The 18959-nt window shown below is 44.0% G+C and overlaps 1 protein-coding gene across 1 annotated transcript in view; it reads right to left on the bottom strand.

Moving 5' to 3' along the window:
- Positions 1-1934: 1934 nt before the first annotated feature.
- The window catches only part of Scp2 (sterol carrier protein 2), a 60855-nt gene continuing 43830 nt past the window's right edge, over positions 1935-18959 (bottom strand). Inside the window, exons 14-16 of the mRNA XM_090334817.1 lie at positions 12494-12623; positions 5834-5913; positions 1935-3200 (exon numbers count right to left, since the gene is read on the bottom strand). Coding sequence (XP_090190943.1) covers positions 3105-3200; positions 5834-5913; positions 12494-12623 — 306 coding nt within the window. The 3' untranslated portion in view covers positions 1935-3104. The remainder of the gene's footprint in view (positions 3201-5833; positions 5914-12493; positions 12624-18959) is intronic.

An 18959-nucleotide genomic window follows, 5' to 3' on the forward strand; every position in this document is an offset into this window, starting at 1 on the left:
GCAACCAAGGAGCCAAGTCCCTCTCTACCTTTCCTTTTTTTTTGAGATAAGACAATTTTATTGTCAGGATGATGTGCAGAGAGGTTACAGTTACGTACATAATGAGTACATTTCTTGTTGGACATTGTTACCCCCTCTGTTTTCTCCCACTTTCTCTCCCCCCACCCCACCCCTATCTCCACCTTTCATGCAATGTTCCTGGCACTAAATTACTTTCTTGCCAAGTACCAGTGGCTGACACCCACAATCCTAGTTACCCAAAAGGCTGAGATCTCAGGGTAGAGGTTTAAAGCCAGCCTGTACAAGAAAAAAAGCCAGAAATGGAGCTGTGGCCCAAGTAGTAAGGCACCACTCTTGGGCAAAAAAGCCAAGTGAGAGTGCAAGGTATTGAGTCTAAGCTACAGAACTGGAATGTACACATGTGCACACCTCCCTCCCCTCCAGAAATATCTTCCCTAAGTAGGCTGTCAATTATCACTGTCCCATCAGTTCCTACACAAAATTTCAATGTTAATTATTCATCCTTTGTGACTGTCTCCCATTGAATTGTGAGCACAGGAAAGAGCTTGACTCTATCTCCAGTACCTAGCACCATACTTTCTATATAGTACCCTCTTATAAATAGCAGGTACTAGTAAATGCCTGATAAATAAATAAATACTCTAGGGCCGGGAGTCTAGCCTGGTGGTACAGTGTTTGCCTAGCATGCACAAAGACCCGGGTTCGATTCCTCGGTACCACATACATAGAAAAAAGCCAGATAGTGTTGTGGCTCAAGTGGTAGAGCTCTATGCTTGAGAAACCCCAAGGACAGTGCTCAGGCCGAGTCCAAGGCCCAGGACTGGCAATAAATAAATAATTGCTCCAGGCTGGGCACCCATGGCTCACACCTGTAATCATAGCTACTCAGGAGGGTAAAATGTGAGGATCGCAGTTCAAAGCCAGCCAGGACACTAAAGTCCATGAGACTCTTATCTCCAATTAACCACTAGAAAACCAGAAGTGGCACTGGTGGCTGGTGATAGAGCACTAGTCTTGAGCTGAAGACCTCAGGGGCAGTTGCTCAGGCCCAGAGTTCAAGCCCCAAAGTAGGATAGAACCCTACAGATCCCTTCCAGGAGCATATAGTGGCAGTGGTGGTGAGAACAGTAAGAGCTCACTACCACTTTCCCAGCAATGCACCACCTGCTCAATCAAGTACCCCAGCCAGGTACAAGTATTAACCCTGACCAGCTCATCACTTTCAAGACATGGCCGTATACATTTCTACCTCTCAAATAAGTTTTTGTTTTCATAGGCTCATCACTTGATATCTGGGACCTGTGAGGGCCAAAGGATGCAGCAAACACAAAGTCTGTCTGTATCCGACCTTTCCTTGGAATGCTATTCTGGGAGTGTTTTTCTTCTCAGAATAAGAAGCCATGAACTCATTCTGAGACTTGTAACTGGATTAGTTTGAACTTGGGTCTTTTCACTAAATGTTCTGTTAGTCACAAAACATGCAAAGCTAAATGCCCTGGGGGAAATAAGCCATAGTCCTCACTCTGTCAGCCAGGGCTGAGCATGTGAGTGTCTAAGTGTGCATGAATGCATGTGTGTGTCCATCTTTGAGTGCATAGCTTCCCAAAGCTCCCAGATAGTTCTGTTGAGCTGAGTACACTCACAGGGCTATTCCTGCAGAAGGGACATAAAGACCCTGGAATTAAATCCACTGTGTGATCTGCTTTGGAATCAGGACCAGCCAGGAAGTTATCTACCTACCTGAGAAAAGTCTTGACTCTTGCTCTTCCCTCTATTCTACACGGCATACTAATGGAAAATGAGTGATTATGGCAAAGCAACTAGGTGATACTTTCTAGGTAACAGTTTGTAACTCCCCAAGCATCACCAGGAAACCCTGAGCAACAAGAACAGAGACAATAAAAACAAAGGAAATCAGGAAGAGCTACTTTATTTTCTATTAAATATTCTTCCAAAGGCATTATTTTTATTCCATGTGTGTCTGAGTAATAAGAAATAGCATTAGAATTAGAAAGAAATAACATTAGAATATAAAGAAAAAGCAAATATGCATAATTACTTAAGCATAGGTAAAAGGCTGAGAACCTCATAAACTTAATGAAATAATGTGAAAACTGTGCTTCTGAAAAACAAATGTATTTGCAACATTATATGATTCTAATACCCTGATTTTTCAAGAAATAAACCCACTTTAAAAATAGTTTTTACTTTAAAAATAGGCCTGTGTTCCACTACAAAATTTCCCCCAAGCTTTGATCATAATTTTTTGGGGGGAGGGAGGATAGTTTCTGATGGTATGATATGCAAAACTTTTATGTTCTTTTCCCCATTTAATCCCAATGCAGATGCAGAATATTAAGAACTAGTAATGAAAAATACATGAAAGTTATCAAGTGTACAACATTAATTGAGGCTCAGTTACTAGTATTCCGTTTTCACCCTAGTTCTCCCAAAGGAAATTCTTTTTTTTTTTTTTCCGTCGGTCATGGGACTTGAACTCTGGGCCTACGAACTGACCCTGACCTCTTCAGCTCAAGGCTACAGCCCCACCCCTTGAGCCACAGCCCCACTTCCCATTTTCTATTGGTTAATTAGAGATAAGAGTCTCACATTCTTCAGTGCCTGGGCTGGCTTTGAACCGTGATCCTCAGATCTCAGCCTCCTAAGTGGCTAGGATTACGGGAATGAGCCACCAGGTTGGGCCCAAAGAAAATTCTTAAATTGAATCTTCAGTAGAATGAACCTTATATATAGTTAGTTCTAAGCAAAGTAAGAGCTTTTGTTTACATAATCCCTAAGATTATACTGTTCCTAATTTTATTCTGAAACTCAAACTCACTCCAAACCATAATTGCCATATTAACTTTGTCATGCATAATTGTATGCAATTCCACCAAGCAGTCATACACCACAAGACCCTGTATACCCAGAGTTTAGGGAAATCATGATCCACCACCTCGATTTAACAAGTCTAACTTATGCTAGTTGCCCGTGTATGATTTTGATCTAGACTGTGATAATACAGGAAATGGAGATAGGTCTAGATATCTCATCTTGGTTTCTCCAGCTGTCAGAGGTGGTCCTCACAGCTTAGCTTTGCCTGGCTGAAGCTGAAGACTCTGTAACTTCATTGCCAAACCCATGTTGCCAGTGATTTTCAATTTACCTTGGAAGAAGGCCTGGAAGAAAAAAAGCAAATCATTACTTGGTGATTCTAATGTTTCTAGATTATTCTATCCAGGACCACACAACGCCTTCATCTGTTCAGAAGCACACTTAGAACCACTCTCCTCAAAAGAAAGACTCTGCCAAGGCTACGCTTTAAAGTAGAGCAGTAGAAAGGAACGCCAGTCCAAACTGAGTCTGCCTTTACCTGCCTTCCTCAAAAGTGGTCCCTCATAAGAGATAGATTTCACTGAAAAAAAATTCTACATGAGCTGGAAATACAAAATGAAATCTTCAGTAGGCTGCTGGAAAAAAAGGCATACTCAAAAGCTCTTTTAGAAACTCAAGATTCAGTTATCAGTGGCTCACGCCTGTAATCCTAGCTACTCAGGAGGCTGAGATCTGAGGATCCGGAGTGGAAGCCAGCAGTTGTGGCTCAAAGCGGCAGTGTTAGCCTTGAGCAAAAGAGCTTAGGGAGGGCCGGGAGTTTGGCCTAGTGGTAGAGTGCTTGCCTAGCATACATGAAGCAGTTGTGGCTCAAAGCGGCAGTGTTAGCCTTGAGCAAAAGAGCTTAGGGAGGGCCGGGAGTTTGGCCTAGTGGTAGAGTGCTTGCCTAGCATACATGAAGACCCGGATTCGATTCCTCGGTACCCCACTACATAGCAAAAAGCCGGAAGTGGTGCTGAGGTTCAAGTGGTAGAGCTCTAGCCTTGAGAAAGTCCAAGGACAGTGCTCAAGCCCTGAGCCCAGCCCAGGACTGGCAAAAAAAAAAAAAAGCTTAGGGACAATGCCCAAGCACTGATTTCAAGCCCCATGACTAACCAAAACAACAACAACAACAAATTTCCAGAAGTGGAGGTGTGACTTCCAGTGGTATAACATCAGCCTTATGCAGAAAAAGCTAGGGGACAGCACCCAGGCCCTGAGTTCAAGCCCCAGGACCAGCATAGGGAGGAAAAAAGAAAAGTACTTAGACGTCAGGACACACCACAACAGGCTCTCCTTTCCTGGGCAGGGCTGGTCCCCTAGGACGGCTGCTTGCTCCAGGGTGCTCCACGCTCGGATTACTCAGTGAAAGTGTCAGACCATTCGGGAGGGTAGAACTACAATCTGTTCTACTTAACAATACCTAGGACTACACCACATGATCTTTGCTAAATTTGCCAGGTAACAAAATCCCAGGAAAACTAAGAGAAATAGCAAAATGGGAACATAGCAAGACTCTGGTCTTCACTGGGTCCTTAAGGTCAGGAAGGGCTAGATGCAGAAGTTTCTGATAGCCTCAGCTTTTCAAACACACACATGAAGAAAAGCCTCTCGGGACTTCCACGGTCTGCTTTCTTTTTAAATACCTCCTAGTGGGGATGACTAATTCCTTTCCCCACTCCCCTGTCTGGACAAACTAAATATTTCCTTTCTATATGGCACAAAGCCTTCAGTCTGATGACTTAAAGGTCGGGTGTTTTGGAACACAATATATGTAACATATGTCATTTAAACATATGGACTAAACCATATTTAAATTAAAAGAGAAAGTGATTTCTTACATACTAAAAGAGAAAGAGCCCAAACATCTCCTTGGTTTTAATCTGGCCCTTGTGTGTTTTTCTGCTGGAGAGCACCTTGCTTTGTTCCAGCCAAACACTGAAATGAGAATTCCACTCAGGATTTCCAGTCATACTGAGCATAAGGGAAGGCCATTAGCACATTAATAGAGGGATCTGCCCTTTTAAGCTTTAATTCCTCTGGTTGCTAACAAGTGCTGAAAGAGAAGGAGCCAACAACTCCTCCAACAGATCATCCACAGACACACTGGGAGGTGAAGGGCCGTGAGGCCATGCCTGCAAGTGCAACAGGCCAGGACAGATGGTAGCCAGCTCCACGCCTGGTGGCCTCTGCTGTGCCCAGATTTTTGGAGCAAGCAGCAAGGGACAAAGTGTTGGTGCCAGTGGTGTGCGATCATCCAAACCACCACAGGCCAGGACTCTCACACACCACAGACCTGTGCTGTGCCTCCCGGCTGTTTTGAAAAAGCATTTGACAAGTGGTATGTGGTTATCTTATCCAATCTTACAAATTACCAGATAATGACAGGAATAGGACCTGAAATTGCTTAGGCTGAGGCAACAAAAAATAACATTGTAGAGCAGCATCTTAGTTTCAGCTTTGCTCAGTCGGTGAAGCTGACAAAAAACTGTTTATCTAGTCTATCCCACACTCCAAAGAGTACAGAAGCACTTGAGAAATTGGGGACCAAGAGCCACAGAAGACATTAAGATACATTTGGATAAATATAATTTAACCCAATAGCTATTCATAAAAACCTAAAAGCAGCTTAGAGCCAGTGGCTCATGCCTATCATCTTAGTCACTCAGAAGGCTGAGATCTTAGGACCACAGTTCAAAGCCAGGGCAGGAAAGTCCATGAGACTCTTTATCTCCTAGTTAATCACCAGAAAACCAGAAATGGTACAGTATGGCTCTGGGTGGTAGAGCACTAACTTTGAGCGGAAAAAGATCAGGGACAGGTCTGATCTAAGTTCTGGAACATAAAGAGCAGTAAGAATAGTGTCTCTTTGAAGACACCCCTAATTAATGGTGAAAAGACAGGCAGGCACATCATGACTAAGGGGCTCGATCATACTTACCGACTGAGGATTCATTTTCCCAGTCATCAAAGCCAGCAAGTCTGAGTCGGCCATTGTGATTGTGCAGTCAGCCTTCTTATCTAAAACAAACATGCAGGAAGAGAAAGACATTTCACTCAAGACACTGACTGCAACAAGAATCATAGCAGAGTACATATACTCACACTTCATGGCAACCTGGTACTGTGGCAACTTCCATTTTAAAGTTTTGTTGTGTTTTGTGTTTGTCAGTCCTAGGCTTGAACTCGGGGTCTGGGCACTGTCCTTGGGCTTTCTCAAGGCTAGCACTCTACCACTTGAGTCACAACAACACTTCCAGCTTTTTCTGTGTATGCGGTATGAGGAATCAAATCCATGGCTTCAGGCATGCCAGGCAAGCACTCTACCGGGCCATGCTCCTGGCCCTGCAACCTCCATATTTAACAGAAAATGAATTAAGTGAAATGTAGAATGGCAGAATACAATGCAACAGGATAAGGGAAGCTGTGGATCTAGACTATTTGGAAAGTATTGAATGATATTGCTTGATAGGTAGGCTAGTTACAAAATAAACTGTAAGAAGGATTCCACTGCAGCTTTAAAATAATGTTCAATTATGTAAGTCTAGGAAGAATATGTCAACATAGACACCAATGTATTTCGAAGTTACTATGGCTGATAGGCTATCCTCAACATCCTGCTCTTTCCCTGCCTGTTATCTTTCCCTCCAGGGTAAGCAGACCTGTGACTTAGTCTAACCAAAAGAATGCGGCTGACGAGGGACTCCTTTTGTTACACAAGCCTCCATCTCTCACGCTTCCTCCCTGCTGACTTCAAACAGCTAGCTGCAGCATGGGAACTCCCCAGAGAGAGCCACTTTCCTTAGGAACCAGGATGACCCTGGCCCAGTCTGTAAAATACTAACACTGTCATTCTCACACATTCAGGAAACAAATTCTGCCAACAGCAGATTCTCCGAGTGACATCTCTAGCCGAGGACTATCCCAGCCAACAGCTCAACTACAGCAGCAAGCCAGAGGGACGGTGCTCAGTCTCCTGACTGGTGACCTAGTGTGAGTTGATAAATGTAGGGTGAGGTGTGTGTGTGTGTGTGAGTCTAGGGGCTCAAACTCAGGGTCTGGGCACTATCCCTGGGCTCCTTTTGCTCAACACTAGCACTCTACTATTTTTGCCACAATGACACTTTCAGCTTTTTCTGAGTAGTTTACAAGAGTGTGAGCCACCAGTGCCTGGCTGAAGGTTGTTTTGAAAACATCTTCTAGGCAGATGCTAGTGGCTCATGCCTATAATCCTAGCTATTTAGGAGGCTGAGATCTGAAGATTGCAGTTCCAAGCCAGCCTGGGCAGAAAAATCGATGAGACTTTTACTTCCAATTAATTATACAAAAAGCCAGAAGTAGCATTGTAGCGCAGGTGATTGAGTACTAGCCTTGAGCAAAAAGAGCTCAGGGACATTGCCCAGGCCCAGAGTTCAAGCCCCAGGACCAACCCAGAAATTCCTGTGTGACTCTCCTTATGACTAGCATTTCCAAGTAAGGTACAAGAGCCCCATGTCTACTAAAAGATATGGGAAAGCCCCCAAGTGAGAACCATGCAGGTTTGAAAAGCACACATGCAACCATATGGCTTCTTCTTACACCTATGAGCAAAAGAAGGAATGGTCTTAAAGACTGTGTGTGTGTGTGTGTGTGTGTGTGTGTGTGTGTGTGTGTGTGTGTGTGTGTGTCCGTATCAGTCATGTAGCTCTTCAGCTCAAGGCTTGTGCTCCAAGAAAGCCCAAGGACAGTACCCAGACCCTGAGTTCAAGCCCCATGGCTGCCCCCACCACACAAAAAAACAAGAGATAGCTGGGCCTGATCCTAACATCCCCAAAATGGCAGGCAACTCTGGAAGGTGAAGTGCTGAGCACGTCACACACCTACATTTGTGTACCAATCCCATGAGTCCAGAGGCCAAGTAACACCCAAGATTACGCAGCAGATTGTTGTTGCTGAAGACCCTATTACCAACTCTACTCTGCAGCTGTCTCTCCTTACAGGAAGGATGCAGACATTCCTCAGCTCCGTTTTTTGTTTTAGTTTGGTGGAGATTTTTGTTTTTTTTTTTTTCCAGTCCTGGGCTTAAACTTGGGGCCTGAGCACTGTGCTCAACCACTTGCATCACAGCACTACTTTCAGCTTTTTTTTCCCCCCTATGTATGTGATACCAAGGAATAGAACCCAGGTTTTCATGCATGCTAGGCAAGCACTCTATCACTAGGCCAAACTCCCGGCCCATTGGTTTGGTTTTTGTTTTGTTGTTTGCCAGCCCTTGAACTCAGGTCCTGGGCACTATTCTTAGGCTTTCTCAAGGCTAGCATTTTACCACTTGAGCCACAGTGCCACTACCAGCTTTTTTTTGTGTATGTGGTATTGAGGAATTGAATCCACAGCTTCATGCATGGTAGGCAAGCACTCTACCACTAGGCCACATTCCCAGCAACTCAGCTCCATTTTTTTTTTTTTTTTTTTGCCAGTCCTGGGCTTGAGCTCAGGGCTTAAGCACTATCCTTGGACTTTCTCAAGGCTAGAGCTCTACTACTTGAGCCTCAGCACCACTTCCGGCTTTTTTCTATGTATGTGGTACTGAGGAATCAAACTTGGGTCGTCGTGCATGCTAGGCAAGCACTCTACCACTAGGCCAAACTCCCGGCCCCAAGTCAACTCCATTTTAACTGGGCTTTCACCACCAGTTCAATAGCATCTGATGAATCACAGGTGTCTTCCTGGCTCCACAAGTCCTTTCTGGGAGCTTAGACAAGCCCATGTGTCCATGAAAATTCAGCCAGGCATAGTGGCTCACGCCTGTAATCCTAGCTACTCAGGAGGCTGAGATCTGAGGATCACAGTTCAAAGCCAGCCCAGGCACTCAAGGCTGTGAGACTCTTATTTCCATTAACTGCCAGAAAATGGGAAATGTCGCAGTGACTCAAGGGGTAGGACAGTAGCTGAAGAGCTCAGTGACAATGCCCAGGCTCAGAGTTCAAGCCCCACGACTGGAAAAAAGAAAGAAAGAAAAAGAAAAATGAACATTTAATACATGGGCAAGGAAGAAGTAATGATTTATTGAGTACTTCCAGTGCTAAGTACTTTGTTAGTTATTTCATGTAATCGCAACAATAGCTATAAAGACAGAAACTATCCGCACCCATTCTAAAAGAGACAATTTTGGACTCAAGGGAAGGTTTTTTTTTGTTGTTGGTTTTTTTTGGTGCCAGTCCTGGGCTTGAGCTCAGAGCCTGAGCACTGTCTTTGGACTTTCTCAAGACTAAAGCTCTACCACCTGAGCCTCAGCACCACTTCTGGCTTTTTTCTATGTATGTGGTACCAAGGAATTGAACCCGGGTCTTTGTGCATGCTAGCCAAGCACTCTACCACTAGGCCAAACTCCCAGCCCGGTATTCATTTTTCTGCTTTGGCCAAAATCTGAATGCAAGTTTGGGTGTCTCCATAGTAGTTTTTAAAGTGCCCTGAGGCTTTCTTCTGCATCCTATTGCCCAACTACGTGCCAGGCTGAAAATTCTAGTGCTGAGGGAGCAAACTAAAGGAATGAAGGAATAACAGGGAACTCAGAGAGCAAGGAACAACTTTTCTTAAAAAAAGAAAAACATAAGTCTTTAACATAACCATGGATATGATCATACAAGCAATAAAAAACATGTGAGAAAATCTTACTATGTTACTTTGTTAACAGTAAGTAAACCTCCAATACTATGCCAGGCACCAGAACTAGCAATTCTCCTTAAAGTGCCAGTTCAAACTAGGACAGGTTATTGATGCTTTAATGTAACTAATCTCCAACAAATGGTCATTTGTTGGTGGATGTAAAAGGAGCTGGCAAGTTCCAATAGTGGCTTTTGCAGGTTAAGTCCACATTTCAGTGCCACGTCTGACTGCCAACAGGTGTCAAATTCAGCAGGAATTCCCCTGCTCCAGGGTGGGATCCTTCAGTTCTGAATTGGCACCAAATTGAGATGGGAGGAGACTCATGCTAAGAGTCTTGTTTTGCAAAGAACAAGACTTTCTGAAACCACTTAGCAGCTTTCCATAAGCAAACTACCTTCTGTGACCAGCCAGTCAGCAAACAGCCACCACCAATACCAACCATCATCTTAACCTCAGTCCAAGAGTAACAAAACAGAACCCTAAGTGACTATTAATGCTTAAAAAATAATAAACACAGTACTGTATTCCCTAAGGCTTTTCCTATTTGTTTTTTCTTTCTTTCTCCCCCCCCCTTTTTTTTGCTGTTGGTCATGGGGCTTTAACTCTGGACTTGGGTGTTGTCCTTGAGCTCTTCAGCTCTAGACTACAGTCCTACCCCTGGAGCCTCAGTGCCACTTCCTGTTTTCTGGTAGTTAATTGGACATAAGAGTCTCATGGACTTTAGTGCCTGGGCTGGCTCTGAATTGTGATCCTCAGATCTCAGCCTTTTGAATAGCTAGGATTACAGGCGTGAGCCCCTGCACCTAGCACAAGCCCTTCCTACTTCTAAAAGCTAGAATCTGGATGGAGTTTTTAAGCTCATACAATGTAAACATAACTTTTTTTCTGCCCACTGCCATGTTGCCCATAGCGGGTAGATGACCTCGCTGCTGATGCTCAGCCTCAGGAAGTTCGCACTGATTTCTCAACCTTCCCTGCCTCCAAAGGCCACCTTCTACCTCTATTCCAGGAGCTCTGCACCCTCCGCTTCCCTTGACCATACACTGCTTACCTAACTTTCCTTGCCAAGACGACTGTGCAACTCCAAGGTGACTGTGCAGCATCCTCTCCCGGGGGACTTCCTCGATAATGTGTCACCAGCTGTGACTGACCTCTTTCATTAACATGGCCGTCCAGGTCCCAACAGCTTCACTCCAGGATCTACCTCAGCCAACACCTGCTTTGCTCACAGCCACACTAGGTGCCCTTCCATCTGCTCTCCCTGTCTCCAATCACTCCCTTTCTGGCTGCTCATAGGTCTGTCATAGTTGGGTTATGAAGCGTCACTGCAAAAGGATCGTATGTTGAAGGATTGCTCCCAAGCTGGTAGTACTACTGAGAGGAGACTGACTGACTCATGAGGGAGCTAATGTTATCCATAGATCACACCATTAATGAAGTTATAGATGAATGGGCTAATAGGAGGTGTGGCCTCGTTGAACAAAGGAGGTCACTGTGGTTGTCTTCAAAGGTAGATCTTGTCCCTGATCCCTTCTTGGCTCTCTACATCCTGGCTTCTATGAAGTGAATACCATTCTTCTTCCATGATCTTCCATTACATACTCGCCCAGAAGCAACAGAAGCAGCGGACCATGGATGAAAACTGAAGCTACAAAGCCAAAATAGATCTCCACTCCTTTAGGTTGTTTATGTCAGGTATTTTGTCATAGCAATGTAAACCAACTACCAAGAGGTTTAAGACACCGGCTTCTTCTGTACAACACAGCTCTTTTGCTGGGTGCTTATGGCTGATGCTTATAATCCTAGCTAACTCAGAAGGCTGAGATTTGAAAATCACAGTTGGAAAACAGCTTAGGCAGGAAGAGTCTGTGAGATTCTTATCTCCAATTAACCATCAAAAAAGCTGGAAATGGCATTTTGACTTAAGTAGTAGAGGGTTAGCCTTGAGCAAAAAAGCTCCAGGACTGGCACAAAAGTAAGTACATAAATAAAGGTGGTTAGAGACTTTGCCCTCATGCATAGGTGGCATCATTATCTTATGAAAAGGTAAGTTTAGCCTTCATCCTTCCTCTTTGTCGTGTGCATGCTCACTAGCCTTTGCAGGATATTACGACAAGAATTTTCTCCAGGTGAAGCCACTCAGTGTGGGAGAGACTTTCCAGATTCCAGAACTGTGAGCTAGTGAACTTCCTGTGTCTACAGTGACATGCTGTCACTGCAGCAGCAAACACTCTAAGACAAGTATCTTCACAAACTTGTCAATGAAGCAGCTAGTTAGGAATCTGGAATTTGGTGGCTGGGCCCACACATTATATAAATTCATCAGGACAAAAGCTGACTGGAGCTTTTGGTGAAAGCTTTAAGTGATTGGCTTTGGTGACACTGGGCTCACAGAGGTCCTCCAAGGCAACCCAGCTGTGCAATGGGTCATATGCTCTACAGGCTAGTCAAGAGAATTCTCAGTCAGAGTGATTAGTGCACAACTGCTTAGAAGGCTGAAGTAGGACTATGATTTTGAGGCCATCCTGGTTACACAATGAGTTCCAGGCCAGCCTCAGCTATATGATGAGACTAGTCTTTAATATCTGGGGTGTGAGAGGCAGGTAAGAAATTCTCTTTAATCCTTACACCAACTCTACGAAATAGGTAGCACACATCATTCCTATCTGCAGTAAGAAAACTGAAGCTCAGAGCTGATAGTGTGGCTCAAATGGTACGGTAGAGTACCATAGTAAGAGTGAGGCCCAAATTTGTCTCATTTCAAAGCCCAAGAGTAGCAACTCTATGATGGAGCCTCCATATCTACAAAGGAGGCGGCTTTGCTCTACTCGTTTCCAATGCGTCACTGGTTATTTAGTCCTGCAGACTGCTCTAACAGTACCAAAGACAGTTTCAGTTTTTCCCAGCTGATAGCCTTTTGTGAACTTGTCATAAATGAAGCCCCTGCAGTACTGACCTGAGTTCAGAAGCACTGATCCTTTGCCGTTCTTCACGTCCACCACCCAAGTGGCTTCTTTACCCCCAGGGCCATCCTTCACCTTGAAGGCAAAAATACCACCAATTTTCTTCACAAACTGTTCACCTTCCTGGAAATAAATAGAAACACTGGGGGTTAATTTAAGTCAGTCAGTCTATCTGTGTCTGTCTGTCTCTCTGTGTCTGTCTGCCTGTCTGTCTCTCTCTCTCTCTCTCTCTCTCTCTCTCTCTCTCCTTCTCCCAGCTAATTAATACTTAAACACATACATGACACAAGCAGCTAGGCTGGCAAGAATCTACAAGCTCCCTTAAGCTATTTTACCCAGAAGTCAGAAAGGCAACCAGGCAATACCTTCCACATCAGCCAATGTCCTGTGAAAACTGGCTTTGTACACATGATGGAAAGGAAAAATGATGGAGACATGACAGTATTTTCTGCTAAAATACCCTCCATCTCCCTTAATAATTTGGGATAGGTTTGCTCCAGCCTCTCTAAAGGTATGAGGATCTCCATTTTCTGCAGGTAAATGAATGACATCAACTTAAGATACAGAAAACATAACCTCGGACTGGGAGTTTGGCCTAGTGGTTAAAGTGCTTGCCTAGCATGCACCAAGACCCAGGTTCGATTCCTCAGTACCACATACATAGAAAAAAGCCAGCGGTAGTGCTGTGGCTCAAGTGGTAGAGCTCTAGCCTTGAGAAAGCCCAAGCCCAGGACAGGCAAAAAAAGAAAATGTAATCTCAAACCCTATTTCTACAGATGAGTTTCCTTTCTGCTTTCCTTTCTTCTTCTCCTCTTCACTCTGGCTCAGTGACCTTCACCTTGTCTTTCTGAAATGTTGACAAAGTCCAAAGGCTTTATCCTAGGCACAAAGGATATGGAAGTAGGAGTCAAAAAAGTTAAGTGAGGGCTGGCAAGTAGCTCAGTGGCAAAAGCGCTTGCCTAGCAAGTGCAATGGAAGTGAGGCTTGACTCAAGGGTAGAGAGGTAGCCTTGAGCTGAAGAGCTCAGGGACAACACCCAGGCCCAGGGGTAGGGCAATAGCCTTGATCTGAAGAGCTCAGGGACAGCACCCAGGCCCCATGACTCCCTCCCCCCACCAAAAAAAAAGTTAAATGATAATATAGCTTAGTGGTAGAGGTGCTTGCCTAACATGCATGAAACTCTGGGTTCCATTCTTTTTTTTTTTTTTTTTTTTGCCAGTCCTGGGCTTGAGCTCAGGGCCTGAGCACTGTCCTTGGACTTTCTCAAGGCTAGAGCTCTACCACTTGAGCCACTGCACCACTTCTGGCTTTTTTCTATGTATGTGATACCTCGGAATTGAACCTAGGTCTTCGTGAATGCTACGCAAGCATTCTACCACTAGGCCAAACTCCCAGCCCTTCTGGGTTCCATTCTATTCCTCAGTACCACATAACAGAAAAGGCCAGAAAGTAGAGCTGTGGCTCAAGTGCTAGAATACTAGCCTTGAGCAAAAGAAGCTCAGGGACAGTGCCCAGCCCGAGTTCAAGCCCCAGGAGAAGAAAGAGAAAGAAAGAAAGAAAGAAAGAAAGAAAGAAAGAAAGAAAGAAAGAAAGAAAGAAAGAAAGAAAGAAAGAGAGAGAGAGAGAGAGAGAGAGAGAAAGAGAGAGAGGAAGAGAGAAAGAAAGAGAGAGAGGAGGGAGAAGGAGGGAAGGAGGGAGGGAAGGAAGGAAGGAAGGAAGGAAGGAAGGAAGGAAGAAAAAAAAGAAGAGAGAAAAATTAAGTGATGACAATTCTTTGAATTCTTTGTGCACAGAGACCAGGAGCAGTTGGTAGGCTACACAATAAGACTATGCTATTTTAGGGGGTGGAATGTGGTACTGGGGATTTGAACTCTGAGCCTGTTACTCCCTAAGCTGGTAGTGTACCACAGAGTCACATCTATAGTCTGACCAGGCTGGGCAACTAGGAAGGCTAAGATCTAAGAACTGCAGTTCGAAGCCAGCATGGGCAGGAAAACTAAAAGTAGCATTGTGGCTCAAAAGGTCAGAGTGCTAGCCTTGAGCAAAAAGCTCAGAGACAGCTCCCAGGGCCCATGACTGACAAAAAAAAAAAAAACAAACCCACAAAGCAACAAGATTTTATCGTGCTATTTTTTTTTCTATAAAAGACATGCTTTTCGGGCCCGGGAGTTTGGCCTAGCGGTTAAAGTGCTTGCCTAGCATGCACAAAGACCCGGGTTCGATTCCTCGGTATCCCACATACACAACCAAGCCGGAAGTGGCAGAGACGAGACACAACCAAGCCGGAAGTGCCAGAGACGAGACTGCAACAAGCGACAGAGAGCGAAAGCAAGCAAGCGGAGCCCAACCGAGTGGTGGCCAGAGCGAGCGGGGCCGGGAGCGAGCAGGGCCAGGAGCGAGCGGGGCCAGAAAGAGAAGGGGGCCAAAAAAAAAAAAAAAAAAAGACATGCTTTTCACTATGGAAAAACTAACAAACATTGATAAGCAAAAAGAAGAAAATTTAAATCATAATTTTATCAGAGAAGATCATAGAACATATCTCCCCTCTTTTTTCTCTGTTAGAATACAGATTATAAATGGGATTAATGGAATTATCCTCAGCACTGTGTCAGTTAAATAGCCTTCCAAATAGTTTAGATTAAAACAAACAAAAACTAGAACGTTGTATATTGCCTAGACTGGCCTTGGACTACTAGACTCAAGTGATCCTCCTACCTCAGCCACCCCAGTAGATGGAATTACAGGTACAAGTCACCAGGTCCTGCTTCCTCACAAGTACCTGCGGATCATACCTGTAATTCTATCTACTCAGAAGGCTGAGAATAAGCCAACCTAGATAGGAAAGTCTATGGGACTCCTACCTCCAACTAACCACCAGAAAACTCTGAGGGGATAGGCTAGGAGTGCAGCTGTGCTAGAGTGCTAGCCTTGAGCAAAAGGCTCAGGAACACACAAAAAATTAATCCCTGAGGGTACTTTTATATACACAGTGCCTTTTATACTGATAAACATATAAACAGACCAGGAGTTTGGTCTAGTGGTAGAGTGCTTGCCTAGCATGCATAAAGACCTGGGTTCGATTTCTCAGTACCACATACATAGAAAAAAGCCGGAAGTGGTTGCTATGGCTCAAGTGGCAGACCACAGTAGCCTTGAGAAAGCCCAAGGATATTGCCAAGGCCCCTGAGTTCAAGCCCCAGGACTGGCAAAAAAAAAAAAAAAAACCAATACTGGGCTAGCATTAACATTAGCTCATTAAGTGGAAAGGACAGCTGAAGCTCACAAAGGTCAAGAACCCTTCAGATTAGTCTCTGTACTGCTGCCAAGGAATTTATCTGACACATCCCACTAATACTTTTATGCCTGAATTGTATACATGGTTCCCACAGCCAGCAGGTGAAACTGTCTTTATGCATCACTGAGGACTCTTCATGATCTGAAGAACATCTGTTCTTATCTCTAACCACCCTTTGGTTCTAACACTGATCATCTGATTAGTGTCTCCACTCACTCAAGCCCCTGCCAGACTACTTCCTCCTGTTTCCTGTCCTACCTTGACTTCATCTCACCTACTAATTCCTCTGAGAAGGCATCTGAATTTTTTTTGTCAGTTGTGGAGCTTGAACTCAGGACCTTGGCACTGTCCCCAAGCTGTTGTGCTCAAGGCTGCCAGCACTCTACCACTTAAGCCAAACACCACTTCCATCATTTGCAGTCCTTCATAACTGCATCTGTGTTTCTTGTTAAGGCTGTCACTTTTCTCTAGAAAAAAAAAAAGGTCCATGTGTCTCTCTGTGTTAAATAATATGTTCCCTTGAGGGCAGGAACAATTGCTAATTAAGTAGTGACATCAAATTCAACTCCAGCTTCTTCTATTTGTTACTGTTGCTGCGGTTTTACTTTTTCAGTCTTGGACTTGAACTAAGGGCCTCCTGAACTATCCCTCCAACCCCTTTGTGAACTGGCTAGTGTTCAGACAGCATCTCACTTCCTATTCTAGCCTAGGACCCTCCATTTTACACTTCTTACCATAACTAGGTGGTGCCCAGCTTCTTCCATAGAGATAACAGTCTCACAGACCTTTTTTTGCCAAGCTGGCCTGGAAAGGGTGGCACTCCTATCTCAGCTTCCTGCTAATTAAAATGACAAGCATGCACTACCATGTCTAGCTATTGTTAAGAAGGGGGTTTTGCCAGGAGTGGTGGCTCACACCTATAAGCCTAGCTTATTCAGGAGTCTGAGATCTGAGGATCTCGGTTCAAAGCCAGCCTGAGTTACAAATGTCTGTGAGACTCTTTTCTCCAATTAACCACTAGAAAACTGGAAGTGGTGCTGTGGCTCAAGGGGTAGGGTGGTAGCCTTGAGCTAAAGAGCTCAGGGACAGCGCCCAGGCCAAGCTCAAGCCCCATGACCCACCAAAAAACAAAACAAAACAAAACAAAAAAAAAACCCTCCCCTAAATTTCCCCCATCCCCTAAAATTTTCTCTCAAGGTTCTACGAAGACAACCTAGGAAAGGCGCTTAATGTTGATATGGAGTGCTAGGCCAGTTTTCTCTGGGGCCAGAAGCCAATAAATAACAAGTTGAGGATGCACTGTGTCATCTTTCGTGCAGCACGCTGGGATGACAGCTGTGAGCAAAACCAACAAGTGAGTACAAGAAAACGCCAGCAAACATTTAGAAACTCTACTCGTATACTCCAAGACAAATTTCTGTCTCCTTAACCAGATGTAGATTCATTTGCACTTGCTATTTCTTTTGAAATTCAACTGAGCCCTCTTATAAAACCACATCCCAGGGTCCACAAAACATTGTAGTGGGAGTGAGAGTTGGCAAGAAAAGGAATGAGGAGGAGGGAGAGAGTTCAAAAAAGAAAACAGTTGTGAAACTGGAACTCAAGTATTAAGAAAGTTCTGCATGCTTCCTTATGGAAAGGAAAGTTCTTTCTGAGTAGGCAAAAGGTCAAGGAGTAGACCCTGTTGTAAACTTAATAGGAACAAAAAAATTAACGACAGAATTCAAGGAAGGGCAATGGAGTACTGCTAACACATATAAAAGTGGAAATAAAATATCTTGCCAGGCTGCCTTTGCGTGAATTGACAAAAGATTCCCAAGACTTCTACTTTCTAGTGCTGCAAACACAGGAAACCGACAATCGTGGGAAAAGAAAAGAGACAAGGGATAAGGTTGGTGGGATTGAGGTTAGGAAAAAGAAAAGAATTAACATGGAAACATGGGAGAAGTAATGCAACCACTACCTGACGAATGTAACTGTAACCCCTCTATACATTACTCCAACAATGAAATTTTTTAAAAAAGAATATGGAAGCAAGAGGCATACCATCGCAAAGCTTAAAGTATACTGCAAAATAAAATAGCACTGCTTTGTTAGTCTCAATAATGACATTTTCAGCATGATCCATCTATGGCCATACTTCAGACCTCAAAGTAGATAATCTCTAAACTAATCTTATTATATTTTTGTATTATTTATTTATTTACTTAATTATTTTGCCAGCCCTGGGGCTTGAACTCAGGGCCTGAGCACTGGCCCTGAGCTTCTTTTGCTCAAGGCTAACACTCTACCACTTAAGCCACAGTGTCAATTCCAGCCTTTTGTTTATGTGGTACTGAGGAATGGAACCCAGGGCTTCGTGCATGGTAGGCAAGCAACTCTACCACTAAGTCACATTTCCAACCTTAATTTTTTTTTTTTTTTTAGACTTGAGTTGAAAAAAATTTAAAAATTAAAGTGGAGTCTTCATTCATTTCCACCTTCATTTTAAGAGGATACTTACTGTTAAAAAGATGCTCAAGCCGCGTGCAATGGCTCATGCCTGTGGTCTTAGCTACTCAGGAAACTGAGGTCTGAGGATCAAGGTTCAAAGCTAGCCCGGCACAAAAGGACCTGAGACTCTTATCTCCAATTAACCTCTAGAAAATAGGAAGTAGAGCTTGGCTCAAGGGCAGGGTGATAGCTTTTGAGCTGAAGAGCTCAGGGACAGAGCCCAAGCTGAGTTCAAGCTCCATGACCCACAAAAAAAAAAAAAAAAAATCAACAACCCTATAGTTGTGATAGGTTAGATTACTTGTGATACACGTTCTAGCATGTACTATGTACAGAAAGGATGGTTAGAATCTCCCAGTGCAGAATGACTTCTTGACAACCCTGGGCTAATGCCCTGACCTGTAGCTATCAGTCTGATTGCCCCACTTCAGAAAGATGTTTACTTATTATGAAAGTCCTGGAAACAGTTCTTTCACAAGACATCAATGACATCAGCTGCCTTCCACCCACAGAGCAATTACCTTCAATGTGAAGAAATACTATATCCTCAAATAAGGGATTATGAATTTGCATTTCACTCCAACAGGAGTGCAATATATACCTTAAATTTCATGAATCCTTTGGTTTATTTCGGCCCATTTGATTCACCTTATCAGATGTGTAATTTGATA

The sequence above is a fragment of the Megascapheus bottae genome, chromosome 6 (genome assembly GCF_031878675.1).
Source record: "Megascapheus bottae isolate mThoBot1 chromosome 6, mThoBot2.hap1, whole genome shotgun sequence".
In the NCBI taxonomy this organism is placed as follows: Eukaryota; Metazoa; Chordata; class Mammalia; order Rodentia; family Geomyidae; genus Megascapheus; species Megascapheus bottae.